Source organism: Ovis canadensis, chromosome 6 (assembly GCF_042477335.2).
Source record: "Ovis canadensis isolate MfBH-ARS-UI-01 breed Bighorn chromosome 6, ARS-UI_OviCan_v2, whole genome shotgun sequence".
In the NCBI taxonomy this organism is placed as follows: domain Eukaryota; kingdom Metazoa; phylum Chordata; class Mammalia; order Artiodactyla; family Bovidae; genus Ovis; species Ovis canadensis.
The window spans coordinates 35,101,704-35,114,588 of NC_091250.1; the positions used below are offsets into that span (position 1 = coordinate 35,101,704).

General features: G+C 37.1%; 1 protein-coding gene across 1 annotated transcript in view; it reads left to right on the plus strand.

Moving 5' to 3' along the window:
* The window catches only part of TBCK (TBC1 domain containing kinase), a 212,855-nt gene that overhangs the window by 162,510 nt on the left and 37,460 nt on the right, over nucleotides 1-12,885 (plus strand). Inside the window, exon 24 of the mRNA XM_069593562.1 lies at nucleotides 5,953-6,128. Coding sequence (XP_069449663.1) covers nucleotides 5,953-6,128 — 176 coding nt within the window. The remainder of the gene's footprint in view (nucleotides 1-5,952; nucleotides 6,129-12,885) is intronic.

Sequence of the window (12,885 nt, forward strand, 5' to 3'; positions counted from 1 at the left end):
TATTTCTTGGATTGAAAGAATTAACATTGTTAAAATGATCATACTTCCCAAGGCAACCTACAGATTCAATTCCTATCAAAATACCAATGGCATTTTTCACAGAACTAGAACAAGTAATTTAAAAATTTGTATAGAAACACAAAAGACCCCAAATAGTGAAAACAATCTTAGAAAAGAAAAACAGAGTAGGAGGAATCATGCTCCCTGACTTCAGATTATACTGCAATGCTACAGTAATCAAACCTGGTACTGGCACAAAAGCAGACACATAGATCAATGGAACAGAATAGAGAACCCAGAAATATACCCAGGCACCTGTAGTCAATTAACCTACTACAAAAGTGACAAAAATAGAGACAATTTCTTCAATAAATGGTACTGAGAAAACTGAATAGCTACATGTTTAAAAAAAAAATCAGAACATTCTCTAACACCATATACCAAAAAAAGTCAAGTCTACCATTTCAGACTCTTAGGTACCATGACAGAGTGATTCTCCTAGTAGTTTAATGGACACAGGAAAATAACTGTCATGTTACCAGGTTTGGATTTTTGCTTGCTTGATCAGCGTTGTCACTAACACATTTAGATAGCCCTTTCAGAGAATTCACTCTACTGAAAGATAGTTTTTGTCAGTAACATTGCTGAATAAATTTTGACCTTAGTTTGGAAATGGAATATTATTTTTTTAAGTCATTTTCATACCAATTGATTTCTGATATTTGGACATCTAAATTTAATGTGCATTGTATGTACACGTTCTTGGGAAGAAATGATCATAGAAATTTTCAGAGTTGTTCTGTAGTTATCCTCAATTCTTGTCCATTGTCCATAAACAATGTTCTGTGAATCTGAAATCCTACTCACACTGGAAAATACCAATATCAATGATACTAAAGAAGATTTAAATTATACAGAGTGAAGTAAGCCAGAAAGAAAAACACCAATACAGTATACTAACGCATATATAAGGAATTAAGAAAGATGGTAACGATAACTCTGTATGCGAGACAGTAAAAGAGACAGATGTATAGAACAGTCTTTTGGACTCTGTGGGAGAAGGCGAGGGTGGGATGATTTGGGAGAATGGCATTGAAACATGTATAATATCATATAAGAAACTAATCGCCAGTCCAGGTTCGATGCAGAATACAGGATACTCGGGGCTGGTGCACTGGGATGACCCAGAGGGATGATACAGGGAGGGAGGAGGGAGGGGGGTTCAGGATGGGGAACATGTTTGCACCCGTGGCAGATTCATGTTGATGTATTGCAGAACCAATACAATATTGTAAAATAATTAGCCTCCAATTAAAATTAATAAATTTTTAAAAAAAGAGGGAGGAGATATATGTATATGTATAGCTGATTCACTTTATTCTACATTGGAAGCTAACACAACATTGTAAACCAATTATACTCCAATAAAAAAATCAATTTTCAGTCTTTTTATCTGTGGAAAAAAAATAAAGTTAAATTTTATTATTTAAAAAAAAAGAAGTTTTACTTTTATGCCTCTAAGTGGAAATTGTTCAGTGAATAGTAAAATTGTGTATAAAACTGTCTAATAAAAGAAAAACTAGATTCTGAATTTTTTAGTATTATAATTATTTTCTTCATAAAGCAAAGTTGTATAACTTGTCCTAAGTATGATTTACTAATCTCCTGAATTTAATTTGTAGACGAACATGCTTGCAACATATTAAAGTTCTTTGATGATACACTCAAATTTCAGAAAGTTATGAACTTGTCAGTGATTCCTGTTTCCTTCTTTTCTTACCATTTCATAAGGCAATCAGTCTTTTCTTTGAAGAAACTCCTGACAAATGATGCATTTGATTGGAACCAAGTCATATCTTTCTTTCATCAATCAGTTCTTCATAGAGAATACTTTGGTCAAATTCTTTCCTTCATCAGTCAGGCACACCTTCCATTCAGACAAACCTCTTTTAGAAATACCCCATTCAGCACTGAATGACTGAAAGCAGAACTAGAGTAATCAAGAGTTCTTTATTTTATCTTCATAAACGTACAGCTTCATGTGAAGCCTGAGAAAAACACCTATAGAGCCTGCAATCTAATGAAAAAGAAGATAGAAGCATTGATTGTATGACTTGCTGATTTTAAAACTAATCTTTCTGAAGTAGTTTTAATTTCAGAATATTTAAGTACATTTAATTTCTAATACTAAAAAATTTAAATTCCTAATTCTTATTTTTCATTAAGTACAATAAACTCATAAAACTTAGCAACTTCCATTTCTATTTAAAAGCTGATAAAGTGAGAGAACAAGTGCTTTACTCTTACTACTAAAGAATTTATAGCATACATAGTCACAGAAACCCAAGGGATGAGGGCTGACATTCAAACTCCAAAAACAATTGAGAACAATTTTTTTTTAGAATAAGTCTTGTCTGTTATGTGATTCATAGGCTTTATTCTCTCCTGCCTAGAAAGTCTAAATTGGAAATTATGTATGTGGAATCCCACTATGAAATTGAGGAAAGAGAGAAAATAAGCAAATGAGATAATAGTTAGACTCGATCTTGGAAGCATATTAAGCACATAAGTAAAAATTTTTTGAATCCCCATATTTTAAATCAAGTGAATTTTGAAAGTTCTTAAATTTTCAAATTATGTTAAATAAGTTTTCAACAGTGACTACTAGTGTTCAACAAGTTTATGTTGAATTGAGATGTATTGTGTTGCCTTTTGTGAAGGGTAGAGGATCCTCCTGCCTACCAAATAACATGAATAATAATTGTGAATGGCCCTTAGTCTGAATTGGGCTTCCCTCCTGGCTCAGCTAGTAAAGAATCCGCCTGCAATGTAGGAGACCTGGGTTTGATCCTAGGTTGGGAAGATCTCCTGGAGAAAGTGAAAGTGCAGTCGCTCAGTCATGTCTGACTCTTTGCGACTCTATGGACTGTAGCCTACCAGGCTCCTCTGTTGATGGGATTTTCCAGGCAAGAATACTGGAGTGGGTTGCCATTTCCTTCTCCAGGAGATCTTCCTGACCCAGGGACTGAACCCAGGTCTCCTGCATTGTAGGCAGAAGGGAAAGGCTACCCACTCCAGGATTTTGGCCTAGAGAATTCCATGGACTGTATAGTCCAGGGTCACAAAGAGTCAAACACAACTGAGCGGTTTTTTTTTCAAGTCTGAATCAGTATTATGACATGTAACAAACATATACAGACCGGTTTGGTGGTCTGCAGTCTGATTTTACCTCCTTTACAATTAAAATACATTATCTAAGAAAGCATTATGTTGTCCTTCATTTCTGTGAATCTAATTTCTACCCAACCATTCATAAGTAAGATAAATCATGTTAGGAAAGTTCAATACTGAGTCATAAAACAATTTCTCGTATTACCAGAGCTTTAATTAATGCAATTTACAATAACAGTAATTATAGTTGAAAGATGAAATGTTCTTAAAAGAGCTGTTTATAGAACAGTCTTTTGGACTCTGTGGGAGAGAGAGAAGGTGGGATGATTTGGGAGAATGGCATTGAAACATGTATAATATCATATATGAAATGAATCACCAGTCCAGGTTCGATGCATGATACTGGATGCTTGGGGCTGGTGCACTGGGACAACCCAGAGAGATGGTACGGTGAGGGAGGAGGGAGGGGGGTTCAGGATGGGGAACACGTGTATACCTGTGGCGGATTCATGTTGATGTATGGCAAAACCAATACAATATTGTAAAGTAATTAACCTCCAATTAAAATAAGTTTATATTAAAAAAAAGAAAAATACAAGTAAATAAAAAACAGGACAAGATAAAAAAAAATAATGATAAACAGTGCTCTCATAAGGAAAAGTCTACCTCATTTCTTTCCATCACATTTGAACTAGGAAGTTGTAGTGAAGGAAAAGATTAATGGTTTCCTATGTGTGCTTTCCCAGATGGCTCAATGGTTAAAAAAAAAAAAAAAAAAAAACCTGCCTGGTAGTGCAGGAGACACAAAAGACAAGAGTTTGATCCCTGAGTTGGGAAAATACCCTGGAGAAGGAAATGGCAACCCACTCCAGTATTCAGTTCAGTTCAGTTCAGTTGCTCAGTCGTGTCCGACTCCCTGCAACCCCATAAACCGCAGCATGCCAGGCCTCCCTGTCCATCACCAACTCCCAGAGTTTACCCAAACCCATGTCCATTGAGTCAGTGATGCCATCCAGCCATCTCATCCTCTGTCGTCCCCTTCTCCTCCTGCCTTCAATCTTTCCCAGCATCAGGGTCTTTTCAAATGAGTCAGCTCTTCGCATCAGGTGGCCAAAGTATTGGAGTTTCATCTTCAACATCAGTCTTTCCAATGAACACCCAGGAATGATCTCCTTTAGGATGGACTGATTGGATCTCCTTGCAGTCCAAGGGAGTCTCAAGACTCTTCTCCAGCACCACAGTTCAAAAGCATTAATTCTTCGGCACTCAGCTCTCTTTATAGTCCAATTCTCACATCCATACATGACCACTGGAAAAACTATAGCCTTGACTAGATGGACCTTTGTTGGCAAAGTAATATCTCTGCTTTTGAATATGCTACCTAGGTTGGTCATAACTTTCCTTCCAAGGAGCAAGTATCTTTTAATTTCTTGGCTGCAGTCACCATCTGCAGTGATTTTGGAGCCCAAAAAAATAAAGACACTGTTTCCCCATCTATTTGCCATGAAGTGACGGGACCAGATGCCATGATCTTAGTTTTCTGATTATTGAGCTTTAAGCCAACCTTTTCACTCTCCTCTTTCACTTTCATCAAGAGGCTCTTTAGTTCTTCACTTTCTGCCATAAGGGTGGTGTCATCTGCATATCTGAGGTTATTGATATTTCTCCCAGCAATCTTGATTCCAGCTTGTGCTTCTTCCAGCCCAATGTTTCTCATGTATTCAGCATATAAGTTAAATAAGGAGGGTGACGATATACAGTCTTGACATATTCCTTTTCCTATTTGGAGCCACACTGTTGTTCCATGTCCAGTCCTAACTGTTGCTTCCTGACCTGCATACAGGTTTCTCAAGAGGCAGATCAGGTGGTCTGGTATTCCCAACTCTTTCAGAATTTTCCACAGTTTATTTTGATCCACACAGTCAAAGATTTTGGCATAGTCAATAAAGCAGGAAAGATGTTTTCTGAATGTTTTTCTTGCTTTTTCCATGATCAGCGGATGTTGGCAATTTGATCTCTGATTCCTCTGCCTTTTCTAAAACCAGCTTGAACATCTACAAGTTCACACTTCAGGTATTGCTGAAGCCTGGTTTGGAGAATTTTGCACATTACTTTGCTAGTGTGTGAGATGGGTGCAATTGTGTGATAGTTTGAGCATTCTTTGGCATTGCCTTTCTTTGGGATTGGAATGAAAACCGACCTTTTCCAGTCCTGTGGCCGCTGCTGCATTTTCCAAATTTGCTGGCATATTGAGTGCAGCACTTTCACAGCATCATCTTTTAGGATTTGAAATAGTTCAACTGAAATTCCATCACCTCCACTAGCTTTGTTCATAGTGATGCTTCCTAAGGCCCACTTGACTTCACATTCAAGAATGTCTGGCTCTAGGTCATGAAGATCTTTTTTGTAAAGTTCTTCTGTGTATTCTTGCCACCTCTTCTTAATATCTTCTGCTTCTGTTAGGTCCCTACCATTTCTGTCCTTTAATGAGCCTGTCTTTGCATGAAATGTTTCCTTGCTATCTCTAATTCTCTTGAAGAGATCTCTAGTCTTTCCCAGACAACAACAATATGTGTGACAAATAAAAAGGTAAACATCAGTGATAGGAAATAGGTACACAGTACACTGCTAAAATGAGATATAGTTTTCTATATCTCATATTTCTATATTTCTCCCATATGTTATAGTGATTGATATAAAAAATGAAGATATTCTGTACTGGCTATAGTTTGTCTCTCTATAATAGTCTCAGTATTTGTATTGTTTGTTCATTTTTTTCAGTCGAGAGAATCCATTCCGTTAAATGACCTAAAGTCGGAGGTATCACCCCGGATTTCAGCAGAGGACCTGATTGACTTGTGTGAGCTGACAGTGACTGGCCACTTCAAAACACCTCCCAAGAAGACAAAGTCCAGTAAACCAAAGCTCTTGGTAGTTGACATCCGGAATAGTGAAGAGTATCCTTTACACGTTTGGTTTTAAAGGGTGGTACTGCTTTATTCACACTTGCATCCTTTTCATTTAAAGGGCATGTGGTAAAAACAATGAACATGTTTGGGATTCCTTTGAATTCAGATAGCTAGATAATTCTCAAACTGGATGCCAGAACAGACTTGCATAATATTAATATAGTGTTTCATAAGATAACATTACATACCAGAGACCTTCAAATACTTTCCAAACACCACCAGAATAGTGGGCTGTTTTCTTGGTTTTTGTGTTTCTCTGGTGTATATTGGTGCTCCTGGGGGAATCTGAATCCTTCCTGGCGTAGATAAAACTTTGGCAGAGATGAAGAGTAAGTGTTTACCTGATCCGCCTCATAGCCTAGAGAGGAAAGTTCACCAGATCTCAACTCTGAACTTTTATGTATTATAATTTTCAAAATATTAGCTTATAGGGAACATGTTAAAGTACTTTCCACTGATATTTTACTATTAAATGTACCATAACTTCTCATGGTTTTGCTTGGCATTAAAATATGAAAAGTTACAAAGTAGTAATAGTTTAGTCTTTCTCCTTATATTTTCATCTCTATCAGATTTTTGTAAAGCATGCCTTGATTCTCTATACTTTTAAATCTAGGTGAATGATTTTCTGTTTTTGCTTTTTTTTAATTTTTTTGAACCTCTTAAAATCTTTCTTGGAAACTCAATATATAAAATATAAATGAAGAAATTTTTTACAATTGATTTTCTGTGTAAGTTAACATTTTTAGCATTTACTAACTATGAATAGGGTTATACGTAGATGCTTAAAGTTGACATATAAGTTTTCATGTTTATATTTTCAATCACAATTTTTGAAATGAAATTTTAAAATGAAATTCAAGCCATAGATTCCCAGAACTCCTTAAGCAATCCTTAGAATCTTAGATTACTGAAAATACTTTGAGAGCCTTCTACTTCAGATGATACCTCACCATCTTTTCTGTGAAAAGTTTCTGCTTACCCTAGACTGTGAGACCCCGAGTTTGGGGAGAATATAAATGTTCATGTTTCTGGTGTTAGGGCTTTAGGGGTACTAAGAGTTCCTCAGCAGAGTAGAGTGGACTCCCAAAAGAAGCATTCAATTCCAATTGACTGGTCAGGGACCCCTGATGTACACGTTCTTCTTATCCATGATTTCAAACGTTTTAAGTACTTTTAGTTTCTTAATGTTATAGTTTATGTTTCTTTTGGTTGAGCCTTTAGTTATTGGAGAAGGAAATGGCAACCCACTCCAGTATTCTTGCCTGGAAAATCCCATGGACGGAAGAACCTGGTACGCTACAGTCCATGGGTTCGCAAAGAGTTGGGCATGACTGAGAGACATTTACTTTATTTTACTTTTAGTTATTGACTCATAAAACCATCGAAAAAGCATAATTTCACAGTGATCTATCCTAATGTTAAGGACTATTACTAAAATAATTAAAACAGTTTATGTATGTATACACCACACTCCTGATATTTCCTTTCAAGCTACTTGATTAACCACCTGAAATTTTTAAATACACACAGTATGAAAGGAACATTCAATCCAAGTTTTCCAAAGCTTGTAGTCTAACTTTAATTTTTATTAAAACTCTCCTTTATTTTCTGCAGAATAAATATAAATAGAATAGCAGAAAGCAGAGCAACTCACCTGAACATTGTTCTCTGATAAGTATAGTTGAGTTGCCTAATGTAGGAGTGTCTTTCTGTCATCCTACCACCCTTGGTTCAAGGTTGGAACTAGGCAGAGACCTGGCTTCAGTGACTTTATCTCCTCTGATTTCCTCTCTTACTGTACTTGCTGGTTTCTTGCCTATCCAAAATGGCCAAGTATATTTATCCATCAAGGCCTTTGCCCTTGCTCCTCCTGTCTAGAATATTTCTCCCCACATCTTTTATAGCCTGCCTCTTTACATCATTCATCTCTGCTGAGATATCATCTTTTTTCAAAGGAGTTAAGTCACTGAAGCCAGAAGGTATGGTGCAGTCAGAAATCTCTACAGTGTGAGTTTAGAGTTACTAACATGCCTTTAATTACTCAACTACCTGTAATCACTATTCAAAAAAATCCACAATAAGAGATTTATGCTGTTGGTTAAAGACTTTTCACTGTCCTATTGAAGATACATAAATGTACATGGTGGCAGTATTATGCCTGACTAGTTTCTTTAAAATGAGAGACATTTAGAATGAATAATTTATTAAGATTCAATAGATTTAAGTGAATTGACTTCCAATAATAGCGATCATTAAGCTCTCACAGTGTGCCAAGTATGGCAGTAAAATAAAACCTCTATTTTACTGATGAAGAAACTGAGACTTGAAAAGGCTGATCAGCTTTCACAAGGGCACATAAGCTAGCCTCATGTTCCAAGCTTTATTCTCCAAGCTTTATGCAGGTGGCTGTTTGGTCTTTTCATAGGACTGTTCAGCAAGCATAAACAAGATTGAGATATGTCACTTAATATAAATTAATAACTGAATGAGATGTGTATTGATTCCAAATTATGTGTTCATACACTGTATGTCCGTACATACTCAGTCGTGTCTGACTCTTTGCAACCCCGTAGACTATAGCCTATGAGGCTCCTCTGTCCATGCAATTTTTCCAGGCAAGAATACTGGAGTGGGTTGCCATTTCCTACTCCAGGGAATCTTCCTGAGCCAGGGATCAAACTCGCATCTCCTGCATCTCCTGCATTGGCAGGCAGACTCTTTACCACTGCACTGCCTGGGAAGTCCCATACATGGTATACATTCCTTCAGATCTTACACACAAGCTGAACTATAAAGATTCCAGTGCCTCTGTGTGTAGGGGCCTTAATCCCAATTAAGTGCCTCTGTGTGTAGGGGGCTTAATCCCAATTAAATAAGACTAATAGTTTTCTTTATACAGACACAGACACAGAATAAAAGAAAACTGAGTTGTTTTAAATATTGTAAAGAAAATTTGGAATGCTTTGAGAGAGGAAGCATGTTAGAAAGGTTCTTTCCTGCTGTAGTAACTTAATTTATAAGATCTAATGCTTTCAAAGTATGTTTTATCAAAATTTTCCAAAACTGTCACTAAGATGCTGTAATTTTAAAACTAACAAAGCAAGCCTGTTGAAATCTTCATATTTTTTGAAGGAACCTTTTTGGTAGACTAACTTAATTTTTCAGTTAAACTCTGGGATTAACATGACTTTTCCTATCTATTTAAGAAATGAATAAATATTTAATACTAGTATATTTTTAAAATAGTTTTATTTCTCCAGTACCTACAAGTTACAGTCCTATACAGTACAGCAGGGAGGAAAAAAAACCAAACCAGAAACTCTGCAATGTCTTTTCTTCCTCTAAGAAAGTTATTTTTTTAAGTATTGTGTATAATATTTAACTGTTTATAGTCTTATGTCATTTTTATGCTTCCCAGGTGGCTCAGTGGTAACGAATCCACCTGCCAAAGCAGGAAACACAGGAGACACAAATTGAGTCCCTGGGTCAAGAAGATCTCCTGGTGTAGGAAATGGCAACCCACTCCAGTATGCCTGCCTGGAAAATTCCATGAACACACAAGACTGGCAGGCTACAGTCCATGGAGTAGCAAAGAGTCAGAGATGGCTGAGCACACATACAATCATTTTTTTATCCTCTATTTTGCTTTTAGGGATCAATTAAGCAGGAAAATTTAGCTAATACAGTTCTTCATATAGGTGATACATCTTTATGTCGGTGAAAAATTTGTTTTCCTCATACATTTTACTCTCCTGAAAACAATTTCAGGAGAGTAAATGTCTAGAATTAAATTTCATGTCGTCTTTCTTCACCTATGTAAAATAATTAAAACGATCATTTATGAAAAGGAAGGAGGCAGTGTTATCCTTCAGCAAGATAAGTTACCAATGAATTCAAAGGACAGCCTTACCCCTCCCTAGAACTCTGCTATGCACATAGGGAAAGAAAAGTATCTTTTTCCTCTACTTTTCTAAGTTCTTTTCTATAGGGGCCCCTATGCTGCTGCTGCTGCTGCTGCTGCTGCTGCTGCTGCTGCTGCTGCTGCTGCTGCTGCTGCTGCTGCTGCTGCGTCACTTCAGTCGTGTCCGACTCTGTGCGACCCCATAGATGGCAGCCACCAGGCTCCCCCGTCCCTGGGATTCTCCAGGCAAGAACACTGGAGTGGGTTGCCATTTCCTTCTCCAATGCGTGAAAGTGAAATCTCTCAGTCGTGTCTGACTCTTAGCGACCCAGAAGACAAATTCACAACAGAAAAGTATACAGATTTTATTTAATAAAAGTTTTATATGACATGGGAGCCTTCATAAGGAACACCTGAAGAATTGACTAAACCTGAGTGTTTTTAAGCTAGGTCTGATGAAAAGTGGACAGCCATGGGAAAATGTGATAGAGCAAAAGGGATTTGAGCTAAGCATTGTAAACTTTTATAGTAAACCAAGGAAAACTTAGCAAGACCTGTCCATTCAGATTCCTCTTAGTGTTCCTTAGTCTTGAAGATAAGGATGTTCCTATCCTCTAAATATTAGTATAAGGAGCGTGCATGTGTGCTAAGTCACTTTGATCGTGTCCAACTGTATGCAACCCTATGGACTACAGCTCTCCAGGCTCCTCTATCTGTAATTCTCCAGGAAAGAGTGCTGGAGTGGGTTGCCATGCCCTCCTCCAGGGGATCTTCCCAGCCCAGGGATCAAACTTGCATCTCTTATGTCTCCTGTATTGGCAGACAGGTTCTTTACCACTAGCGCCACCTGCGAAGCCCAATATAAGCAGGGCATCTCTCAATTGAAGGTTTCATGACCTGATGCATGGGAAGGTCAGAAAGTCCTTCCTGCACATGACATTTCTCCAATTCCTTCGGCTTAAAATATTCAGTATGTCAAGATGCCGTCATTTGGGGTGGCATGTCCTGTACCCCATCACCTGAAGTTCTGTTAAAGCTTTAGTCATTTAGCTTAAGATATAAACATTCCCAGTTAAAATAAAAATACCCTGCAAGAGATAATATTTTAATCTATTGTCAGTTTTTGTGATTGTAGGTGAGGAGAAACATGTCAAAAATATGAGAACTGTCTCTAACCTTGGAGGAGACCAAGAGAGGAGGGGAATTTAAACAAGGAAAGCTAGAGGACATGAAGACAGACTTCATACACTTGGAATAGAGATATAATCCCAGCTTTAGAATATGAAGGAACCTTAGAGATAATCTAGGCCATATTCTTAATAGTAAAGCTAAATGGCTTATATCAGGGAGGCTAAACAGCTAAGTTTTTGTTGAAATCTGATTTTATATTTGTTTTTATAAGAAGGAAACATGAATTGTTAATCTAGGTAAAGGTTCAGGTCAGTTATGTCCTTCAGTACATAATGGAGATTTCAGAGCAAACCATAATTGAATGTTTTAAAGAAGCAATAGAAAATGTTCCTCAGGTAGTACATAAATTTGATAAGTACTTAATAGTTTTAAAGATAATACACAAGTTAAACTGCTGTTTTCTTTAATATTTCTAAATATTTCATTTCAAATTTCCTAAATATTTCATTTCCAAATTTCAGAGTTCATATTTAGTGTCTTAGTCATATAATGTGGGTCCAACAGTTATCTATGAACAGAAATACTTTGAAGGTCTGTTCTCATTTGCTTGAAGTCAAGGTTGGTTTTGAAGCTTTATTTTTAAAACTCTTAACTTTTTTAAATATCAGAAGCTATAAGAAAAACCTCAAGCTTACATTTTTTAATTTAAAAAGCACATAAATTCAGTTGTTTTCATTATTACACCATGTTATTCATCCTTAGTAAATGCTAGATTTTGCTCTTGTCTCTGTGTCCTGAAGAATTAATTTCTAAAAAAGTCTTCAAAGTAATATTGAGGTACTTGTGTTCAGAGCAAAGTGATAATAAAAAGGCTTAGTAAGATTCTTGTTTGGATCTAGATTTAAGATACTTGAATTACAGATTCTATTCATGTATATTACTACAGCTGAATGGACCTTGTATAATGTGGGAGTATATGGTAGCCAGTACTGAAGAATGTCTCCACCGTCTGGATTAACAGTTTTGAGAAGTACATCAGTTGTTGTTCAGTTACTCAGTGGTGTCCAACTCTTTTGCCACCCCATGGGCTCTAGACTGCCAGACTCCTCTGTGTGTGGGATTTCCCAGGCAAGAATACTGGAATGGGTTGCCATTTCCATCTCCAGGGGATCTTCTTGACCCAGGGATCGAACCCACATCTCCTGCATTACAGTCGGATTCTTTACCATTGAGCTACCGGAGCAGGAGAGCTCCTAGTTTCTCTGACACCTATCCATTGCCCCAGATCGTGAGTTCCATCAACCTTATTTAACAGCCAGTCACTCCTGCCTGAGAACCTACTTTGCTTGGTTAAATCAGAGCTCCTGCCCAACAGGAACTCAGTCTTGTGGCTAAGGCAGACAAATGAGATAGATAATTGCCATACTGTGTGAAATGCTCTATGTCTGAGCCATATTCAGAAAGCCTTGGGAATATAAGGATGGTCATCTAAGCCAGATAATGCCTGAAATGGGTCTTAAAAGACTAGTGAAAGTCACCTGAGCAATGAAGAGAAAGAGGACACTTGAGACTGAAAAAACACATAGTTCATGGGTGCAAAGAATGTGAGGAAGACACATTAAGGGAATTACAAGTACTCTGGATATACTTGGCTGGAATATATGAGGTTAGAAAGTGAGACTAAAGGAGGCAAAGGCAACTTACCGAGAA